Below are 22,854 nucleotides of genomic sequence, written 5' to 3'. Positions count from 1 at the left end.
TTTGGCATGATCAGGGGATAGAAATCAGCGGGGGGCACCTGCGGGGATAGGATCTGGGCCTGACGCTGTGTGTATTGTTTCAGGACCAATTTGGACCCTGAAAATCAATGTAATTTTTAAGCTGGGGGCATCTGAATGAGAGATTTTTTTTTCATTAAATATAAACATTTTGGTTAAAAACTTTTGTGAAGTTTTGTGAAGAATTTGGAATTTAGCCAAATCCAAACATAGGTTTGGTCCAACTTTAGTAATGTAATGTAATGGATCATATAAATTCTAAATGTCGTATCAGATAAGTGCTAATTGTTTTCTGATTAAATAGTAAAAAAAACCCAATATACAGTATTATTGAAGCTGAACAACTATATATTTTAGTAAATGAGTTAGCAGTGATGCCTACACAGCTATGCAGGTCTGAACTGGGAGTCAAAATAGGCCCTGGCATTTCCAGTACACAGAGGCCCAAACAGCCCCCCCCCCAGCCCAATAAATAGTGACTGCCTATGGCATCTTACAGCAGCCCCTCTGGCATTTGCCTGAACCCACAGATTGTCAGTCTGGGGCAGGATACAATAGTTAGCAGGTATGGAAACTTAATAAATGAATGTTCTGGTGAGTAGAATTATTAAGAGTCAGAAGGTCTGGACTAGTGTTCAAAATAGGCCCTGGCATTTCCAGTACACAGAGCCCCAAACAGCCCCCACCAGCCCAATAAATAGTGACTGTCTATGGCATCTTACAGCAGCCCCTCTGGCATTTGCCAGTCTGGGCCTGAATTTTTCAATATCTTCTGAGCTCTAATAGGGCCACTGAGTACCCACCCACCACTAGACTACTGAGCACTGCTTGCCCAAGTCATAAAAGGCAAAATAATAAAACTGGAACTTAATGAGAAGACTTAGTTGCCAGAGGCTGAATTGTGACTTATTATGATGGCTCTATGGGAGTCAGTATTGACCTTTGAAGGTTCCCAGTGCAAATACATCCTGTTGTGCAATGGACTTACATGTAGATTTAATCTGTTTTTATAAAACAAAGGACATTGTAGTACCTGTTGAAACAGAACAGCACATTTTGCTATGGGGATGCTAAATACCGGTCACCACCATCATCATCATCGTTATTTTTCCTAATGCCAGAAACCATGTCCTTCTGTGTGTAACGCCCAAAAGAGCCAAACCCTAGGTAATAAACATACACAGAAACAGAGAATACACAAAACATCAAATCCATAACCAGATTCTCTCAGAATCATATACATGATGTCAGTGGGGAAGTTATAGTACTGGAAGCCACAAACGGACTGTCTGGTAAACAGAGAGTTCTCATGTTTTCTGTGAGTTTTAACCACTCCAAGAAACAAGCAAAATAAAACAAGTAAGAACTCACAGCCACATTATACTTAGAAACTATGTTCCATTCCAAAATTACCTATTTCAACACTGTTTTATTAGTCAGTAATATAATTTGCTGATGTCATTCACTCATTACATTCTTACGCTGGCACAGAGCAGCCTCACTCACTCATTACATTCTTACGCTGGCACAGAGCAGCCTCACTCACTCATTACATTCTTACGCTGGCATAGAGCAGCCTCACTCACTCATTACATTCTTACGCTGGCACAGAGCAGCCTCACTCACTCATTACATTCTTATGCTGGCACAGAGCAGCCTCACTCACTCATTACATTCTTACGCTGGCACAGAGCAGCCTCACTCACTCATTACATTCTTACGCTGGCACAGAGCAGCCTCACTCACTCATTACATTCTTACGCTGGCACAGAGCAGCCTCACTCACTCATTACATTCTTATGCTGGCACAGAGCAGCCTCACTCACTCATTACATACTTACGCTGGCACAGAGCAGCCTCACTCACTCATTACATTCTTACGCTGGCACAGAGCAGCCTCACTCACTCATTACATTCTTACGCTGGCACAGAGCAGCCTAACTCACTCATTACATTCTTACGCTGGCACAGAGCAGCCTCACTCACTCATTACATACTTACGCTGGCACAGAGCAGCCTCACTCACTCATTACATTCTTACGCTGGCACAGAGCAGCCTCACTCACTCATTACATACTTACGCTGGCACAGAGCAGCCTCACTCACTCATTACATTCTTACGCTGGCACAGAGCAGCCTCACTCACTCATTACATACTTACGCTGGCACAGAGCAGCCTCACTCACTCATTACATACTTACGCTGGCACAGAGCAGCCTCACTCACTCATTACATTCTTACGCTGGCACAGAGCAGCCTCACTCACTCATTACATTCTTACGCTGGCACAGAGCAGCCTCACTCACTCATTACATACTTACGCTGGCACAGAGCAGCCTCACTCACTCATTACATTCTTACGCTGGCACAGAGCAGCCTCACTCACTCATTACATACTTACGCTGGCACAGAGCAGCCTCACTCACTCATTACATTCTTACGCTGGCATAAAACATCCAACCATCTGTGTAGTGTTTATGTTGCTTCCTCGTCCACTTTTGAAAAACTGTCATACTCTGTAAAAGGAAAATATAAATACTAATTTTAATAAAAGGGAATGTTAATAATTCTGTTTTAATTAGGTGCTGCTAATTTTAGGCAGACTGAGCGTACCATATGGTCTCTTTCGTTACCCACAGGTTGTAACAAGGTACAGGTAAGGGCTGCACATAAAACTGCAGCATGTTCCAGGATACAGCTCAATATGGTATTGGATTTTACCCAAGCTCAGGACATAAAAATTGAATTCGCTATTAGTATCCTTAGATCACCTCCTGATAACTGGCAGAATTCTGTACAGAAACAGACAAGCACAGTGACAGAAATCAGAATCCGCTCTAAAGAAAGGATAAAGAAAGTCATACAGACAATCACTCACTGTGATGGCTGCTTTCCCTGCTACAATTCATCATCTGAGCCTTGGATCTCTTTGATGGACACGCACACAAGGTGGGGTTTAAAAATCTGTTTGCAAAGGACAGGTATGGGATCCGTTATCCAGAAAGCTCTGAATTACAGGAAGGCCATCTTCCATAGACTCAATTTTAAGCAAATAATTCTAATTTTTAAAAATAATCTCCTTTTTCTCTGTAATATTAACACAGTACAGGTATGAGATCCCTTATCCAGAAACCCGTTATCCAGAAAGTTCCAAATTACGGAAAGGCCATCTCCCATAGACTCCATTATAAGCAAATAATTCTAATTTTTAAAAATGATTCCCCCCAAGCATTCTGGATAACAGGTCCCATACCTGTACCTTGTACTTGATCCCAACGAAGATATAATTAATCCTTATTGGAGGCAAAACAATCCTATTGGATTTATTTAATGTTTAATTTGTTTTTTTAAGAGACTTAAGGTATGGTGATCCAAATTACAGAAGGACCCCTTATCCAGAAAACCGCAGGTCCCAAGCATTCTGGATAACAAGCCCCATACCTGTATTCAGACCCTTTATCAATTTTCTCCCTTTATTCTGCTACACTGATATGTTTTGTTCTGTAAAATTCTGTTTTAAAGTTTTGAGGCTCAGAACTATGTTATAGAGGCTGTTGTGTTAAAGACAAATAAAATACTGAATGGCCAAAGAAAGTCTAATACACTGGTAGTGCAGGTTTGGTAGGGTCAGTGACCCCGACAAGCAGACAACATTTTCAGCTGCAGGCTTGAAAGAACTAGAATAGGCTGTATTTACAGAATACACAATGAAGAGCAAATAAAAGGTGGCTTAGAATAGGTCTATGTACAGTATATCATACTAAAATGAATGTAAAGGGGAATGTGTAAAACATTGCTTGGAAATATAGAACCCTGTTAATTCGGTAAAAAGTCTGGAGTTTATTTCCATTTGACAAATGTCATTCTGAGCACTTCCATTGATCATACTGTTCTGTGCATATCTGATGCCTATTCCTACTGTGCTTGTCTCCTCTGCAAAATATCCAACACTTGCCCTTTAGTCCTCCCACCTCGTTGCTGTCACAAAGACCCCCCTGCTTGCGCGGCAGGTAGAGAAATATGCACGAGCCACTGAATGTGTAGAAGGTCCTGCCGTGCTGGTGTTAATGAATACAAACACAATATTGGCGTCACAGACAAAGGCCTCGGAAATACCAGGTCATGGTGACAGCAGCAGATTTAGCTCTGTATGTGAAAGGCAAATCAATAGGTAATTAGAACTCATTCTGGCTGTAAAAATACCTTTCTTTCAGTGAGGTTTAGCCAAAGGGAACTCTAACATGCTAGAGAGGCCCTTAGTGGCAGAGAGCTTTCTGGCTAAAAATATGGGTCGATTAATTTGAATGTATAAATGTCACAGAAAGGCAGTAATCGTTATATTATGATGGCAGCAGCTAATGCGAATGGTGTATAATTTCTGTAAAATGCTGCAAAATATCTTGGTACTTTATAAAGAAGGGGTAATAAAATGAATACGGCTGGCTATATATGGCTATATACTGTATGGGTTGCCACCACAAAGTCCTGATGTGCGGTTATAAACACAATGGAAGCCCTGTGGGAGGTGATATGGAGTTGTTGGCCAGCCCGCAGTGAGACAATGGCTGCTCAGTCAGGGCTAAAGCCCTAATTTGCCAGGGGCGGCTTCTGTGTTGGTGTATTTCAGCCGACGGAGAAATTCCTGGAACCCATGCCCCCCTCCATTGACTTTAATGGAAAGTGCCTAACTTAAGGTGTTTTTATCTTTTGCCTGAATATGTCTAAAGTTTCCTTTTATCATTTTTGTTTATAGTTATCAGGCATCTATCTTATATTTGTCTCTTTGCTGAATGTATGCTGCCATTACCAGCAGGCTGAGCAGCACAGCAATATGTGCTTGGTTTTAGCTTTTACAAAAGCCCTCGGTAACCTTTGCTGACCCCCAAGCCTCAACACAAAGACACAACACCAACCTTCAAACACTGGGTCTCCCAATGCATTTAGGGCTGGCTGGCCACAAACTGCAGATAAACCCAGGCCCCCCATTCACATTTCCCTTTATTCCTTATACTGGGCAAGCTGTTGTTCTGTCAATCATGACCTTGTGTCACCACAATCAATAGCAACAAATAGTGATAGCAGTTTGTAGCTTGTATAGAAGCTCCTTCCCAGGGAGGGTTCTTTCATGAATAAGAAAAAGAGCAGCATTGCAGCTACTTACAGTGGAATGTCCTTTTGTTCTGTATCTCACTCTGTGATAGACTATATGAAGACAGCTTTGTGCAATGTACAGCGACTGAAAGACTTCTACACAAAAAGCCCAGAGATCGCACTGTTAGGATGAATAGCTGGGCTTGTCAATACAGTCTGCTTTTTCCTGGTCTCCAATACAAACATTGTTTAGTAACAGCCTCCAAATTAATACCAGACATAATAAGGCCCAAGAGCCACTATAGTACTACAACAATACAGTGGCTCCATTCACTGGTATCGTTTTATGGAACATTTTATATCCAAAATACACTGCAACCATGATTTAAATATATGAACATATAAATAGCCCAAGTATGCACAGTCAATTAATGACTAGCTCATACATATCAGTTCTGGAGAGTCATTCAGTAACAGCTGAGTTGTTAATAGGCTTTTGTTGTACTGCTAGGTCGATATTACAATGTGTACTAGATCACAATGGGGGTGTGCGGTATTAATTGCACCAATGTTGTGCATCACACATAGATTTACAGATACACTTACATCAAGGCACAGATAATCTGACATACAAGGATTCCAGCAGTGTCACACAGGTAGAATTTCCAGTGTCTGCTGAGGTTACCATAGGCAGCAGTTGGCTGTCTGCCTACTCATTTCCACCCCAGCTGGAGGAGCTTGATATTTTTATTTAAGGGTAATACTCAAAAGTTACACCCTATAGAAGGGCATTTAATTTAATATATATATATATATATTTATTTATATGTATATGGAAGTTGATGCATTTTGGGGAAGCTTTCATTATTCTATAGCAATACTGTTACAGTAACCCTTTTTGTGATGTTTCCATATACCAAGGACTTTTCTCAATTCTCACTAAAGAAATACAGACAGCTTGATAGCTCTGGGAGTCAGACTTTCTCCATAAATACACAGAGACTGATACAGATCACTATCTGGCCTAATGTAAAGGTGGCAGCTTCCTGCGATATCGGTCGACTCGCCGACATGCCATACACGCACCGATTATCGCACGAAACAAGGTTTCGTACGATAATATCGGTGCGTGTATGGCCACCTTAAGGCTGATGCCACAGAGGGTGCAATCTGTTTTGCACCTAATTCCACTTCATGTGCCTTTACCTGGGCCGATGCAATAGTTCCGGGTGCAGGTACAACAATAAGATTTTTGAAGCATCAGGGGCAGACTCTCAGCCTGTCTTTGTTTGCAAGCCGCGAATCCATCCTGTGTGGCACCAACCTAAGGAGACACACACGATTTTTCCTACAGTTAAGATGCAATGACAGGAAGGAGTTTAATACACAGACTATTATATAACTAGAGTACTTGTCAGCCAGCTAGCGGTTGCCAGAGGTGACCTTACATATGGCACAAAGAAAAGGGTTATTGTTACTACTCTCTCCATTATTTATTGTCACTTAAGCTTGAAGTTAAAGGGATGAGTTGGCAATACAGGGTTTGAATTCAAAATACAGGGTATGACTTTTATTGTGTTACTACATTAACTAAGCATTGGCCCATGGGGTTCTGGTGTCTTTTGTTATTTGTGGTCATTAGCTTAGTCTCCAGTTAACAGTTTCCAAACAGCTATGGAGCACATCAAAATGGGTCACACAGGCAGAAGCGCCATGAAACGCTCTCCTTTTATTTCAGAATGTATGGTGAGAACGCTTTAAACAAAAAAAAGCCTTGGCCAGTTTAGAATTACTACTTAGTATCAGCAGAATACTATAGATTCCGTGGTTTCTTGACCCTGGTTCCCTAGATATTGCTGCACTATAAATCCCAGAATCCTCTGAACATTAGGAATATGTTTAAGAATTCTGCAGGTGTAGTGCAGCAAGATCTGGGAGCTTAGGAAACACCATTGTATATCTTCTGACTGTAGGAGCTTCAATCTCTCGTATTACTTTTTCATAATGTAAAGCGATCTTTGCCTGCTTCCCATGACCTGACTCTCTAAGCAGCTACCATTGTTCCCTACAGCCTGGCCGCATTATGGCGCCATACAAACACGCCACAGACACTCTATTTGCAGTCACCATGACACAATGCTCTGTATTCTCACAAGGCGATTATTTATACAACCGCACCTACCAGGTAACTCCAGGTCACCAGGAGACTTGTTTCTTCCTCTGCTTCCACTGCTGGGTTCCTTGACCTACAGGCTGATTTATGCAAAAGAGACGAGTCTGAGAAGACAAACATTTCTGTGAATCATTAGTCTGGAATTTAATTACTCTCCTAGAACCTTTGTTTGCTTAAAGCAAGTGGTATGTGCGCAGTTGAATATACGCGTATTTATTGTCATTGTAACAGAGATTATAGAGGCATCCCTTTGGCTTTACTGCTATGGGAATAATATTTCTATGGAGAAAACTCTGATGCCATTTAAATGATAAGTGGCAATCCTTGCTCTATAGACACTGCCGTGATGACAATCAGTCAGCGCCAATTATGCACTTCCGCTTTACAACATAATAAATGAGCAAAAATACGATGCACCAAGGGCCAACCAAGAAGTAGTTGATTCCTTGTTTTAATAAGCGGTTCACCTTTAAAGATAACCTATACCAATAATACAGCTCTAACTGTAACAGGAAATAGTGTGGGAATACCACAGTACATTGTCCATTAATTGGCTGATGTGACCCAGGAGGCGGCCCATCATTTTTTTCTATTTAGGATTATCCAATAGCACATACTGTAGCATGAAATTTAAACTGACACTCTATAATAGGTACCCAGTACTAAGTAACCTAATAGACCTAACAAAAGAAGATGTCCAAATTACTTTTGGTAAACAATGCCCTATCAACCAGATAGTAGCTGAAAAGCAAAAAAAACAAAACACAAAAATAAAAACTGAATGTCAATGGCTATGTGATAAAGTTAAAGTTAATCTAAAGGTGAACAACCCCTAAAAAAACATAGATCTGTTTTTTTTAAAAATTTGTACATAAGCCATTACTAGAGGTCAACAGGCCTTGGGGAAACATTCATTCCTGATCCAGTCGCCCACACCTCAACATTATTATTATCCTTATCCCACTGTTGAGACTGATTTCTCTTTGTCTGCAAATCTGAAGTGGGCAGGAATCATCCTGTAGCCCAGAACTGCATTTAAATGGCCTGGCGGGGGCACCAATTAAACACATATAGGCACTTGTATAATAAAATTAATAAATACAATGTGTTTCTCTGGTTCTGAATTAAAAAATCTACCAGCTGTATAGAAGCACATCTTTTGTCCAAGTTAGAGACAAACTTTGTCTTAGCCTAGTAACCCATAGCAACCAGACATTTGCTTTCCTCATTCTGTCTGCACTAGACTGATCAAAGCTAACTGCTATTTGGTTGCTATGGGCTACCCTTGCTGCTATGTGAGCCAAAAGAAATCTAATAAAGAATAAAGCAGCCAACCCAGGCTGTTCACATGTTCAGCCACATTTGCCCATCAGTAAACTTCCCCAATAATATACCACTATAATGCATTCTACATTTATGTGTGTCTCTTCTATCTGGAAAATGTCCCTCCTGTGTGTAGTGTTGTTGATATTAAATGCAGAAGTTCTAAATACTGGTCTAGTTGTGATAAACTGAGTAATAACAGGGTCATTGCTATATATCATTCAGAGGATTGATGTTCCTGCTAAATAACTCATTAAAAAAAGCAAATCAAAGGCACCTTGAAATGAATCCAACATAGATTTGCCAAACAGTGATATATAATGATATTATTTGCTTAATGTGTGTACAACAAGAAACAGCTAAGGTCACGCACATGTCCCCTCATTTGATGAAGTTTTTTTTACACCAGTGATCCTTACCTTTTCCTGAGCTAATTAACAAAAAGGGCAAAGTGTAAGAAAAAAATAGCAAAAATGGGACAAAGAATTTTAGCAAATCACAAAAATGTAGTTCCTGTGCTATAAACCAGATTCCTATCAGGTCCAGAATGATAGTCTTGGCATTTCAAGAACACAGAGGCCAAAACAGTCCACTAAATAGTGACTGTCTATATGGCATTTGAAGATATTCATAGTAATGTGGGGGCCAACAGCACTCACTGCCAGCAACATAGAATCACCAGGCTAGTAGCTGCCATTGGGTTCTTCAACGGGTTTAGATCTCCCCGTTCATTGCAGTCAAATAGTGGCCATCTAGTGCTCTCAAACTGGCTATACATGAGAAGAATGACTTTAGCAATGAAGCCAAACATAACTTTTGTCCAGTTTGCCTCCCCAAGTGGTGTGCCAATAATTACATCACATATCATCCTTGTGACAATTTTCTGCTTGCTTACCTCTTCATGCTTGCTTACGTCCTGCCCATAATCCTTAGTAAGGCTTTGCCCAAGAAAAGTACCTCTCTTGCCTCTGCCTTGTCCATGGAGAGATGCTAAGGGAAGAGGCGGGACTAGTTTAGTTCAACCCTCCCCAACTCCCAAGCCTCACTCAGGTTCTACCTACCTGTATGCTTTTTCTTCATTTCAAAGGGCACCTATCAGTGGAATATTTCCTGCACAGGGGGTGTGAGCTAATAGAACCTGCACTCCAGCTGGGATAAACTATACCATTTTCTGCAAAAAAAATGCTCCTAATAAATTTTATGTAGCCCACACCAGGAGGTGTTCCTCATGTGAGAGGCAATGTTGGGACACAAGCATGGAAATGATCATGCAAATGATGAGCTTTCTCATTCTGCATGTGTGAATAAACATGGCCGCCTCACCAGGAGCTCCCTCCCAGAGTGGGTTGGCATAGCACCCTTTAGGAGCATTTTTTGGTACAAGTGGTGTAGCCAGGATAGATATGTGGAAGAGAAAGCTGATACAGGTATAGGATCTGTAATTTGGAATGTTTGGGACCTGAGGTTTTCCAAATAAGGTATCTTTCTGTAATTTGGATCACTGGATGTTAATTATGCTAAAAATCATTTAAACATTAAATAAACCCAATAGGACTGTTTTGCCACTGATAAGGATTAACTGTATCTTAGTTGGGATCAAGTACAGGTACTGTTTTATTATTACAGAGAAAGGGGAATCATTTAACCATGAAATAAAACCAATAGGGCTGTTCTGCCCCCAATAAGGGGTAATTATATCTTAGTTGGGATCAAGTACAGGTACTGTTTTATTATTACAGAGAAAAGGGAATCATTTAACCATTAAATAAACCCAATAGGGCTGTTCTGCCCCCAATAAGGGGTAATTATATCTTAGTTGGGATCAAGTACAGGTACTGTTTTATTATTACAGAGAAAAGGGAATCATTTAACCATTAAATAAACCCAATAGGGCTGTTCTGCCCCCAATAAGGGGTAATTATATCTTAGTTGGGATCAAGTACAGGTACTGTTTTATTATTACAGAGAAAAGGGAATCATTTAACCATGAAATAAACCCAATAGGGCTGTTCTGCCCCCAATAAGGGGTAATTATATCTTAGTTGGGATCAAGTACAGGTACTGTTTTATTATTACAGAGAAAAAAAGAAAATAATTTTCAAAAAGTAGAATTATTTGTTTAAAATAAACTCTATGGGAGATGGGCCTTCCTGTAATTTGGAACTTTCCCAATAACGGCTTCTGGATAATGGATCCTATAGCTCTATTAATATCAAATCAGAGCATCCAAAAAGGCATTTTTTTGCACTTTGCGCCCTGCCTTCTTCCCTTGATGAATAGCTGCAGGTGTTGATTCTCCCTTTCGGATGCAGTTCCACCCCATGAGCCGATGCTCGTGACAGGCAGAAGTTTACTGAGTGGTCAACAAACGTCAAAGTTATTACAGCAGCTGTGCGACAGGTTTGCACGCTTTGTGCTCTTTGTAAGGGAGCACCTGGATACACACTAAAAATATATTTGGTGAAAAAAAGGAGAAATATTTGCGACTCTATGCAGGTTAACTGGATAAACAAAAGTCACCTGATCTGTGGGTTTCAACTCTGTCTGTGTAGGGACTGACAGATGTGCGTACTGGCATCCTGCTTTATGTGGAACAGAACCTCGCTGTCATTGCAGGTACATTGTGTTCCAGGCCATGCCAGCCCTCTTACCGGGGCACTAATGCCAAATGTTTGGCCTGTATCACTGTGCTGTGTAACAGCCTGTCATTTCTAACTAGTTGTACTGACTTCAGGGAGAAACCTGACACAGGCATTTGGCGAGCACTTTGGCACTTGCGTCATAAGAAAGCAGCACACAAAGCTGTATTATATATACACACATATATATATATATACCGTATATCAATACATCAATATTGATAACTATATATAGTATAGATATATCTGTGTTTACACCATTTTGGTGTAGGTTTGCCACCTGGTGACATTTTACTGGCCTAGCCGATAAAATACCAGAGAAGGCTGGGGTTATTATTACAAACTTACCTGCAGAGTACTTACTGGTAAATTTGTAATAACTAGTCATTCTGCCCTGGCACGTATCCTGTCCCCCTAATCTCCTCTCCTGCCATCCGCTCTATCCCACAAATTCCTGCCCCACTCATAAAGTTTGATATGATGACTCTGCCCCTTTGGCTCAGCACTTTACAGGACATTCCCGCCTAGGGTTACCATCTGTCCGACTTTGATCCAGACAGCCTGGTGCTTGGGAGGGCTGTCCAGGTCAAAACTGCCTGCCCGGTTTCTCCAATTTGGAAAACCAGGCAGGACTCTCTGAGACAGATCAGCAAATACTATTTAGCAGTATTTGCTATTCGGTAATCCTAAATAGAAAATTGACATTTTAAGTACTAAGGGCCACCTCCTGGGACCATACAAATCACAGTGAGCACAAACCAAGAGCACACATACATGCTAGGCCACATCCGCCAATGAATGGACAGAGTTCTGCCTTTTGCTCCCACACTACTTCCTGTTACAGTTAGAGCTGCATTATTTCCTGTCAGCTGATCTCTGAGGGCACCCAGCCCATCACTAAATGGCGGCTGAAGGGAAAATATGTAAAAGGGAAATATTCACTGATAGAAAGGCTGCTGTGTCAGCCGAAACGTTAGTCACTTGCCAATAAAAATACTGTGAGTGCGGGATATATTTTTTCATAATATCTATGCTTTTGGCATTCTGCACCCAGGCATCTGTTACCTATTTTTGATATGTGAGTGGCTAATCCTTGAGTCCTTACTGATAGATATATATATATATTCAAGTTTGGTAAAATTCTTTAATATATATACTATGTTGGTTAAGTATTCATTCTGGAGGTATAGCTTTCCTTTAATTCTTCCTCATGTGAATTTCATGCTCAGGGGTACATATTGGTTCCCACATTTTGGCATGCCTGCAAAGCATATGCAAACAACAGCAGTAGCAATTTTTTGTGGGAGTTTTATGTATTATCTCTCAATCTAATGAAACAAAATCCAATGAAACTAACATATATTCCCCAGTGCCATGGTTGTGTCTGAGCCAAGTGTCAGGAATAATTTATTAGGCAGCCTTTCATCTCACTAAATGAGTAGATTATAATCCCATGTAAATGCTAAATCCGCAGCAGAGGAGCGAATCATTACTGGGATTCATGGAGCATGGCTGAAGGACTATATCCAGGTGGGTTATTTATGGGCAGACTGAACAGCACCCAGCAGAGCAATAATGCCGCCGATAGGACATATTCACCATCGCAGCCCTGCATCTATCAGAAGCCAATACATGGCACTCCTGTTGTGCTCCCTATAGACCTGACAATATTCAGTGTTACTCATCCTCTGTACTTGCCATTAAAAATGTGTCACAATCTAATTAGCAGTCCATTTAGAAAGCCTCATATCAGCGCTTAGCAGTGTCAGGCTATCAGGGTCTTCGCAGAGACAAATGTGAAAATATTTATCTCCTCCGATTTGTGAAATGAAGTGTAAAGTGCCAGACAGATTCCAGGAAGATGCATTGTACGAGGAAACAACAGTTCTAACGCAATCATATTAATAGATGTTTAACCCTTTAACCACCAGCAGTCGGCTCGATGGCTTTACAGAATGCTAAAATAACCACTTAACTTCCTGTCGCTGAATCTGACATTATTTCCGCAAGGAAAATTGTACAAATAATGACATAACAACTTGCACCCACTCCAGTTTGCTGTCATTTCTAACGACAAAGATAGATTTCCATTTTATGCTATTGTAGGTCCCATTCACATTTCATTTACATTGCACATTGCTCTGCATGGAATTGCTCTAGGCTGGAAAGCTGTGTCTGTGGATGTGATGCAGTTGATGAGGAATGCATTGAAATTTCAAACATATAATACGCAATAGCTATTTACTATAACTTATAAACATAGATGTCCAAAAATGTAAAGAAAACCTTGAAAACGACCTTTTTGTAGCATGTAATACGTTTTCCCATATACAGTACAATACAGGAGTGGCACTCAGGGCTGGGATGCCTTTATATGGTACGTAAAGTCACTACAAAGGCTAATATTGAGCAACATATTGGTCATAATCATAAAAGTGACATAAGAGCTGATAATCTAACTCCAGTGTCAGGATAACTACTAAACATACAGTAACTCAGGAATGAAGTGGTGTTAAGGTGGCCATGCACTGGCTGATCCCGTGGGCCGAACAGATTGATACAGTACAAGCGTCCCTACAAGGTATGAAAAAGGGCCCAAAGCAGCCTGAAGCACTGTTTGTTTGGCATCTAAGCCACTATTAAAGGCTTTTTCAGGGATGTTGTAAAATGTGCTGTGCGATCACAGTATAGCCACCTTTACACTGGCAGATTTAAGCTGCTATTTGGACCCTTCAGACCAAGCCCATGTATGGCCTGACAGCTTTGAAAATTCCATTAGGCTGGGACTGCATTTGCGCACTAATGTGTTCTCCTCCTGATGGGCCTGCATAGGTGCCAATTATAATCCAATTGCTGGATCTGCTTGTCTGGCAACCTCACCAAATGAGAAGACTTAAAGGAACAGTAACACCAAAAAATGAAAGAGCTTTAAAGTAATAAAAATATAATGCACTGTTGCCCTGCACTGGTAAAACTTGTGTATTTGCTACAGTAACACTACTATAATTTATATAATAAGCTGCTGTGTAGCCACGGGGGCAGCCATTCAAGCTGGAAAAAAGGAGAAAAGGCACAGGTTACATAGCAGATAACAGATAAGCTCTGTAGAATACAATAGTGTTTTATCTGCTATCTGCTATGTGCCTGTGCCTTTTCTCCTTTGAATGGCTGCCCCCATGGCTACATAGCAGCTTATTTATATAAATTATAGTAGACTTTCTGAAGTAAACACACAACTTTTACCAGTGCAGGGCAGCAGCACATTATATTTTAGTTACTTTTATACACTTTCATTTTTTGGTGTTACTGTTCCTTTAAGGTTGACAGTCAAACAATGGGAATAGCAGAAGGTAAAGGTGAGCTATGGCCAGTGTCAGACTGGAACCCCAGGGGCCCACCAAAAAAACCTTAAACCACAGGCCCACTCTCCAAAATATTTTTCCTCCTTTCCTCACTCAACATCTTTATTCTCCTATTATTTTTATTTACATGCTAGCATCTATCCTTCCATCTACTTTTCCTCTTTGTTTCCATTCAGAAATAGGGAATGACCATGAAGTAGGCCAAATGGTTAGGAGCAGGACTTTTGTCAATATGATTTTCTTTTTCTTACAAATTTCAGCCATTCATTTTCATGCCTACAATTTCTTTTTACTCTGGCTTTGTTAATTATCTGCCTATGATTACATGAGAAAACCTTCCTTTATTTTTTACATTCTTTTAATAAAAAGGCAGAACTAAAATAACTGCAGATGCCCAATCTCTGACGTCAGTGGCTCTTTAATACACAATCATTCTAGTCGCTGCCACCTGGGTCTCTGAGGTCTAGTTGCTCCCTCAGTTTAATGTCTGACCTGGGGCAGGGAAGAGACTGAGCAGCTAGGGAACATTTTATTTAAAGGCCAAAGCCTTGGTTACAGAGTAAAACTACAAAATATGCCCACTGCTAATATCATATAATAACTTAACACACTCTGTGGAATCATCTAAAGCTGCCAAGGGGATCCATTAGTTAAAAATAAATACAAGGTCACTACTCACTCCTTAGCAAACTCCCACGGGCAAGGAACGTATTCCTTATTACCTTGTCTTAAAAGCAGGAGTAGTTGAATATTGACTCCAGGGTGTTAAAAATACTCCAACTGAGATAATAGTTCTTTATTAAAGGGGAAACTACAGTTCACATAAACTAAGCTAAGTGAGAGGGAATATTGAGGGAACATATTCTTCCAGCATTAATACAGGTATGGGATCTATTATCTGGACAATGTGAGACCTGGGGTTTTCCAAATAAGGGAAACTTGGATCACCATACTTTATTTATCCTAAAAATCATTTAAACATTAAACCAATAGGATTGGTTTGCCACCAATATAGATTATTGCATCACGTACAAAGTACTCTTTTATTATTTATAAACAAAGCAGCTTGTTGCAGAGGACTTCAATAATGAAAACAGTAGTGGTATAAAATAAAATTCAAAACGTCATTTATTTAGACAGATGGTGGTAGTTCTCAGTTATGAGGACTACCACGAAGAGGCACTACGCCAGCTCTCTGATCTGGAGTCCAATTTACGGTTATCTTCTAACCCTATAAAAAACTTTCAAAACCAGTTGTTCACTTTAGTTGGTAATCAAACTAAAAGTAAATAATCTGTTAATGATACACTGAATTTCTAAAAGTACAATATCCAACTATCCCTATTTTCCTCCATTTACCCAAAGTACATAGGGAGATACAACTTCCTGTAGGCTGACCTATTATTTCAGGGATTGACTCTGGGGAACCTTTAGCTCAACTGCTTGATACTCACCTACAACCTCTTGTGCTCTGCCTACTTAGTTACATAAGAGACAGCCAACATGCTTTGGAATATTTGTATGTATGTATAACTTTATTTATAAAGCGCCACAAGGGTACGCAGCACTGTACAATCTTACAGAATACAAAATTACACACAGGGAGGACAAGTGATATAATGCATAAATACAATAAATACCGTATATATATACTGTATATATATATATATATATATATATATATATATATATATATATATATATATATATATATAAATAAGTGCCATGTGGTATGAGACACAGTAGGAAGGAGGTCCCTGCCCTGTAGAGCTTACAATCTAAGTAATTTCTCTACTTTGCAATGGAAGAAACTATTTGCTTGGGCTTCTCTATGTAACTTCATTATAAACCTGTATCTTTCATCAAAAGAGTCTTAACAGCTGGACTAACATTTGAAAAACTATAGTACCCACCCTGTACAGTTACAATATTTTTTACTTGAAGCTATAGATTTTCTGTTAAGACATAATTATTTCCTATATGATAATACACTTTTTCTTCAAAAATGAGGCACAGCTATGGGGGCGAAATTCCCCCTCATATGCCGACCTCATTATGGGTTGGTGGGAGTACCATTTTATATATAATACCGACAAACCCTTCAAAATTATCTTTGTATTGACGATATTACTGGTATCTGGCAATGCTCCCTGAGTGACGTTAAAAACCAAGGACCCAGTATTAATAACCCAGGGTGTCTTCTTTCAGATGTTACCCATAATAAATATGACATCAGACATTACATAAATTGTGATACTACTTTTGTCATTTATCTCTTGGAATGTCTACTTTACCATTTTGTAAGCACGTTTTGGATTGGTCGTTGTATGGTTCATTGTAATTGGCTATTACCCCTATAAGTAGCTGGCATGGGGGATGACCATTTAGTACACTGAAAAAGAATTTACCAAAGCAAAAAAAAGGCATTTTCATATCTCAAACCCCCTGGGAGATGCTTGAAGCAGCAGTGGTGGTGGGGGGGTCAGCCTGTTTGACAGTTAGGGTAACATTTAGGGGAAGTTATGATACGCTCTTCTAGGTATGCCAGAAAGCCTAGTTTGAAGGTCACTTAGAAACTGTGGCTGAAAGGTTTATACACCAATGTTCTTCTCTATATATAGGCTATGGGAGACCCTAAAACAAAGCTGGACCTCCAAAAGGGGCTTGAATAGAAACAATCACTGAGGGTACACAGGACACTGTCGGCTCTTCTATTTTTTCCTTTACATCATCCTGCATCATCACTCCCACCAAGACATGGTTTTCCTGTATTATACAAATATATTATATAAATATATTATTATATTTATAATATACAATTATATAAATATCGAGCACAACGTTAGGCACAATAACACCTCCTGAATGAGGAATTACAAAACAATTATGAATAAAAAGGCCAAGTTAAATTAAGCATATTAACCAATTTCTCATCCAGTAATTGCTGTGTTTCGGCTTTTATGAGACTGACAGTAGCAAACAGACTGGTAAATTGCTTATCTCCGGGGGAGCGGCTAGAGCGAGAAAGTTTTTTGTCTAATGCTTTTATTAAGCAGCAGGATACATCAGTAATGCTAATGTGTGGGTCATTGTATCCCGTCATGTGTCTTATGATCTGGCCTACATTAGTGTAGTGTAAAGATTTTCCATTGGCACCCAAGCAGTGAGAGGGGTCCCCTTGGCCCTTCTGTTTCACCAATAGCTTGAGCAGGGGTCCCCAACCTTTTAAACCTGTGGGCAACATTTAAATAAAAAAAAGTTGGGGAGCAACGCAAGCATGAAAAAAGTTCCTAGGGGAGACTGATAAAGGCTGTGACTGGTTATTTGGTAGCCCCCATGTTGACTGGCAGCCTACAGGAGGTTCTGTTTGGCAGTACACATGGTAAATATGCCTCCAAAACCTGCCTCCAAGCTAGAAATTTAAAAATAAGCCCCTGTTTTGAGGCCACTGAGAGCAACATCCAAGGGGTTAGTGAGCAACATGTCTCCAGAGCCACTGGTTGGGGATCACTGAGCTAGTGGGTATTATGTCAGACCCCTCTGATGTCCATATTTTGAGCTTCCAATTTAACCTCTTTGACAATGGCCTCTTTTTCTTCATATTTATGATTCTCTGTGCATGCACAAAACAAGAAACCATAAAATACTGGGAAATGTTACAGGTTATTACTATGTTGAAAATGTGGTTCTTGTGTCTGATACAACTTCACAGTGATCGTTACATCACCCAGATACCAAAGATACGGGCCATTGTATCTAGGGATTTGTCACTGGTCAGGAATAGACACATGACATCACATGGCAGCGCTCTGGGTATAAATCCCAACAGGATGCCCCTTGTGATGAATGTGTACAATGCAGGTGTGTGTGCCAGCTGGGTTTTATCATACAGATTGAGAAGAATCCCAGGCACAGGGATATCAGGAATTCACATGAGACTTCATTATTGAGCAAGCTACAGAACTTAACACTTTCACTTCCATCTGTAAGTACTCAGCACAGAGGTGCTAAAGTGCACTAAATTCAAAATACATTTTGTTGCTGAGTTGTTGTATAGGTGGCATACCTATAAACATTTAGTTCATTTGGCTCTCGGTAGCACATGAGATAAGATCCCCTAGAGTTCGCCTCTGCTCCTGACAATAGATTTTTGTCATTATTAAAATGTATTTATTACACACCAACATAATGTAAAGGGAGTATATGTTCAGCATCTAGGCTATCCATGGCCAATGGATTTCCATGCAATGTCACCTGACAGGGATTTAAGGGGCAAAGAGAGCACTTTGCTTTGGGCACCTCAGTGCCTTGGCCCAGCACTGTGACAGAGACCAATGAAAAGCTGGTTACTAATACCTTTACAGCACGTAGGAACAGCCCTGCAAATACCATTAAAGATTTATAATTTAACTTTTAGCATGTTGTAGAATGGCCAGTTCATAGCAACTTTTCGACTAGTCATCAGGTTTGTCCCTGAGGAAGAGCACAGACCGTGCTCAAAACAGTGGATTTTTTTCAATTAACACCTTTTTCTTTGCATTAAGTCCCTGTGTGTGCAGTACCCTTTCTTTATAGTTTATGTTTTACCTGCACCCAGGGTATTTGGTTTCTCTGTTCATTATATATATATATATATATATGTAGGGACCCATAGGGTTAAGCTCCCTATGGTGTTACCCCTTATCTTTATCTAATCTGTGCTGTTATAGGGCAGAGCCCTCTGCACTCCTGTTTCAGTTATTAGGCTACCCCCTATAGGTTTAGTGCAGGTTGACCACTCCCCTTGGCAGACTATATAGTGTCTTGCACAAGGGAGTGGCTTCCTCTTTTGGCCACATGCTGTGTTCTGGACAGATCCCAACTGAGCCTGGACCAGAACATAGGCCCAGAAGCCATTTGTACCCTAGGGGACCTCATACCCTAGTGATAAGTCGGGGACAGGGCCCCGTGAACGAGGTAAAGCCAGCACAGTCAGTTTATTAATAGCACCCTCTAGGAGTGGTGAGCATAGTCAGCTTATTTAGTAAGGGCAGCACTAGCCCCATCAAAGGAGACTGTAAGGGTTTAGTCTAACCCAGGCTTTGTATGCCTTGCTGTAGGGACCACAGTTAAGACGCAGAATTCAGGCAGTTCCTTACCCTGAACCATAGTTGGCTGGAGGGGATCCGTTCCAGTAAAGGGCATCCATTCCTGGTATAAGCTAATACTCTGCATATCCTATCAAGTGGGTTAGACTGTTCCTAAAGTGTCACATCTGCTGTTATTCTCTGTGACCATCCACTGCTGTGTCTGTGAGTATAAACCCTGCTGCACTACCACATTGTGCCTTTGTTCAATAATCTTGTACTATAGTTGATCAGCAAGAATCCTCTGGCGTCCATTATTCTCTATTTGCACTACACACCTCAGCTAGTTGTAGTTCAACTACACCCTCGCTCCATCTAATTCTCCCATATAGCGGAGGCTCACCCCTTTGTATTAAGTGTCGAAATGTAACCCATGCTCTCTATATCACTACTAGTCTGGGTTTGTTCAAAAAGGGTCAGAAAAGCGTTACATATATATATATATATAAAGCAATGAAAAAACAGGCACTCACATAATGATGTGATAAAGAATGCCTGGGTGCAGTATACACAGTGGTATAATACAAAAATAGAACAGCAGGCATCTGTTCTATTTATATATATATATATATATATATATATATATTATTTGCCTTCTTCTTCTGACTCTTTCCATCTTCCGAATGAGGGTCACTCTGACCCTGGCAGCCAAAAAAATGTGCTCTGTGAAGGTACAATCTTATTGTGATTGCTAGTTTTTGTTACTTTTCTTTCTATTCAGGTCCTCTCCTATTCATATTCCAGTCTCTTATTCAAACCACTGTCTGGTTGCTAGCGTAAATTGGACCCTAGCAACCAGATAGCTGCTCAGATTCAAAACTGCAGAGCTGCTGAACAAAAAAGCGAAATAATCCAAATACCACAAATTAAGAAAAATAAAGTGTAATTGTAAATTGCCTCAGAATATCACCCTCTACTTTATTCTATATGTTAATGAAAATGGTCTTATATCCCTTTCATGTAAAAACAGAGGAGATGGAATTGAATTTTAGTTATGTGAAGCTTAGAGATTTTGTATGCTGATGATTTATTTGGAAGAAAATATAAATGATGCATAAAATATGCTATTTTTTTTAATTGTTATGCCTTAAGTAAGGTAGCTAGGGGGAATGTTTTTAAATGGCTTAGAGGGTTCCTACAAATATTAAGAAGCACTTAGTTTAATGCTTACCCAGCTGTGTGTAGTTATCTGTTTCATAGGGAATACTGTCTGCATAAAGTGATTTGTTTTCATAGTAATGCAGTCTCCTTTTTCCTTTTTACCATAAATTCTTGAACTGTGCTCATTACAGGAGAATAACTTTAAAGTAGGGATGCACAGAATCCACGATTCGGTTTGGGGTTTGGCCAAGATTTGTCCTTTTTCAGCAGGATTTAGATTTTTTTTTTAATCCAAAAACAGTAGATTCGGTGCCTACTTTAAAGACTTCTAATCCAAATATACAATTTGCAAAAACACAACTGCGGGAGTTGATAAATGAAGAGTGTGGAAATGAGAAGCAGGCAATGGTAGTTTACTACAAGGCAGAAGCTGCCACCAGAGTCGAAAACATTGATAAACTTTGCTACTACTTCTACTATGTTAATCGTTTATCTCTTTATATTGATCCTGCAAGACAATATCAGTTTAAATTTAAAGTCCTCACACACCCAGCTGGGTTGGATAAAAATAGTCTAAAGGTGCCCATACACCTTCAGATCTGCTCGCTTGGCGATGTCGCCAAGCAAACGGATCTCCTCCCGATATCCCCCACCTATGGGTGGGGGATATCGGGAGAATCCATGCTAATCCTGGGGCCAAACGATCAAATTATAACGATGGGTATAGGCAAAGTCGGTCCGGGGACTGCATCAACGAGCCGATGCGGTCCCCGATCCGACTAGATTTTTCAACCTGCCCGATCAATTTCTGTCCGATTTCAGGCCAGATATCGGTTGGGCAGGCCCGTCGGTAGTGCCCATACATGGGCCGATTAGCTGCCGAATCGGTCTAGGGGACCCATATCGGCAGCTAGAATCGGCCCGTGTATGGGACCTTTAGTCCCTTTACAGCTGTGATCTCTACTAAGGCCGGTGTTGCCTGGGTAATGCCAATTCCACTGCTTCGCCATGGGGCACAGGACTGCTCTTGCTTACTATATTACTCCCCTGACATGTACTATAACAGAATGCTAGTCTGTCACCTACTAACCTCATACATAAGGGTGACCTGTTACCTTTCCTTCTCTAAGGTTACAAGTTAAGTTAAGGCTTAGTCTTGCTCTACTGTTCTGAGTCCTACCGCCACCTCAGACCCTCTGTCAGATGACTCTAGGCGTGATATATGCTAGCTCCATCTTTCTACTTACCATGACCCATATGCCATACTGGCACATGAGGAGATTAGTTGCCCCTTATAAATATTCACTACCGTGGCACTTTGTGCCTTGCAAATAAACTTTGGTCAACTTTGGAAAAACAAAGAGCCCTGTATGTTTTTCCATTGGTTATATACATTATTGCCAGTGGGAAAGCGTTTGCAGGAGATTAGTCACCCATGGTAGTGAAGATTAATTGTGGAAAAGGAATCTCTATGTGTGCCAATAGCCTAAGTGTTTATTTACTGCGATGAGTGCAATTATGCTTTTATTTGTATGCATCAACACTTATTATATATTTTATATATATATATATATATATATATATATATATATATATATATATATATATATATATATATATATAGTGCCTCCAAAACAGATTGGCTGTTCACTTTAGATAGATAACACATACCAATGTCCCCCATTACCCTATTTACCTTTTATTTACCCTGCACTTACATATTACTCAACACATTACAGAGACTGCTTCTCATTCACATCAGTTCCCCTCCCAGTGGATGGTCCCTACTACACACATACACTGGGGTAAATTTCATTTTTGGACTTTGGGAGAAAACTGGAGCAGGCACAATAAACCCACCTAACACCTTGCAGTAAGTACTCTGATTGCAGTCAAAGTCGGGCCCCAGTACTAAAAAGCAGCAGTGCTATAGATTGGGTCACTGTTCTGCCTTTTAGCATTCATTTATGTAGTGGAGATGGAGATAAAGATCCAGTAGCTACTGAGGGTCCAGTGGGCAT

At 40.3% G+C, this 22,854-nt stretch overlaps 1 protein-coding gene across 1 annotated transcript; it reads left to right on the top strand.

Moving 5' to 3' along the window:
• The first annotated feature begins 1,606 nt into the window (after nt 1-1,606).
• Nucleotides 1,607-22,610, top strand: LOC116407914. Its single transcript, XM_031894023.1, has 2 exons — nt 1,607-2,967; nt 22,573-22,610. Exon 1 carries the CDS (start codon nt 1,658-1,660, stop codon nt 2,558-2,560), a length of 903 nt encoding a protein of 300 aa, XP_031749883.1. The 5' UTR covers nt 1,607-1,657; the 3' UTR covers nt 2,561-2,967; nt 22,573-22,610.
• The last annotated feature ends 244 nt before the right edge of the window (nt 22,611-22,854 follow it).

This window comes from Xenopus tropicalis, chromosome 1 (assembly GCF_000004195.4).
Source record: "Xenopus tropicalis strain Nigerian chromosome 1, UCB_Xtro_10.0, whole genome shotgun sequence".
Taxonomy (NCBI): domain Eukaryota; kingdom Metazoa; phylum Chordata; class Amphibia; order Anura; family Pipidae; genus Xenopus; species Xenopus tropicalis.
Note: the sequence above shows the minus strand (reverse complement) of the source record. Positions and strands in the feature narration are given on the sequence as shown.

Excerpts from the sequence above, each read along its gene's own strand:
- LOC116407914 (XM_031894023.1), top strand. The coding sequence starts at position 1,658 with ATGCTGGCACAGAGCAGCCTCACTCACTCATTACATTCTTACGCTGGC.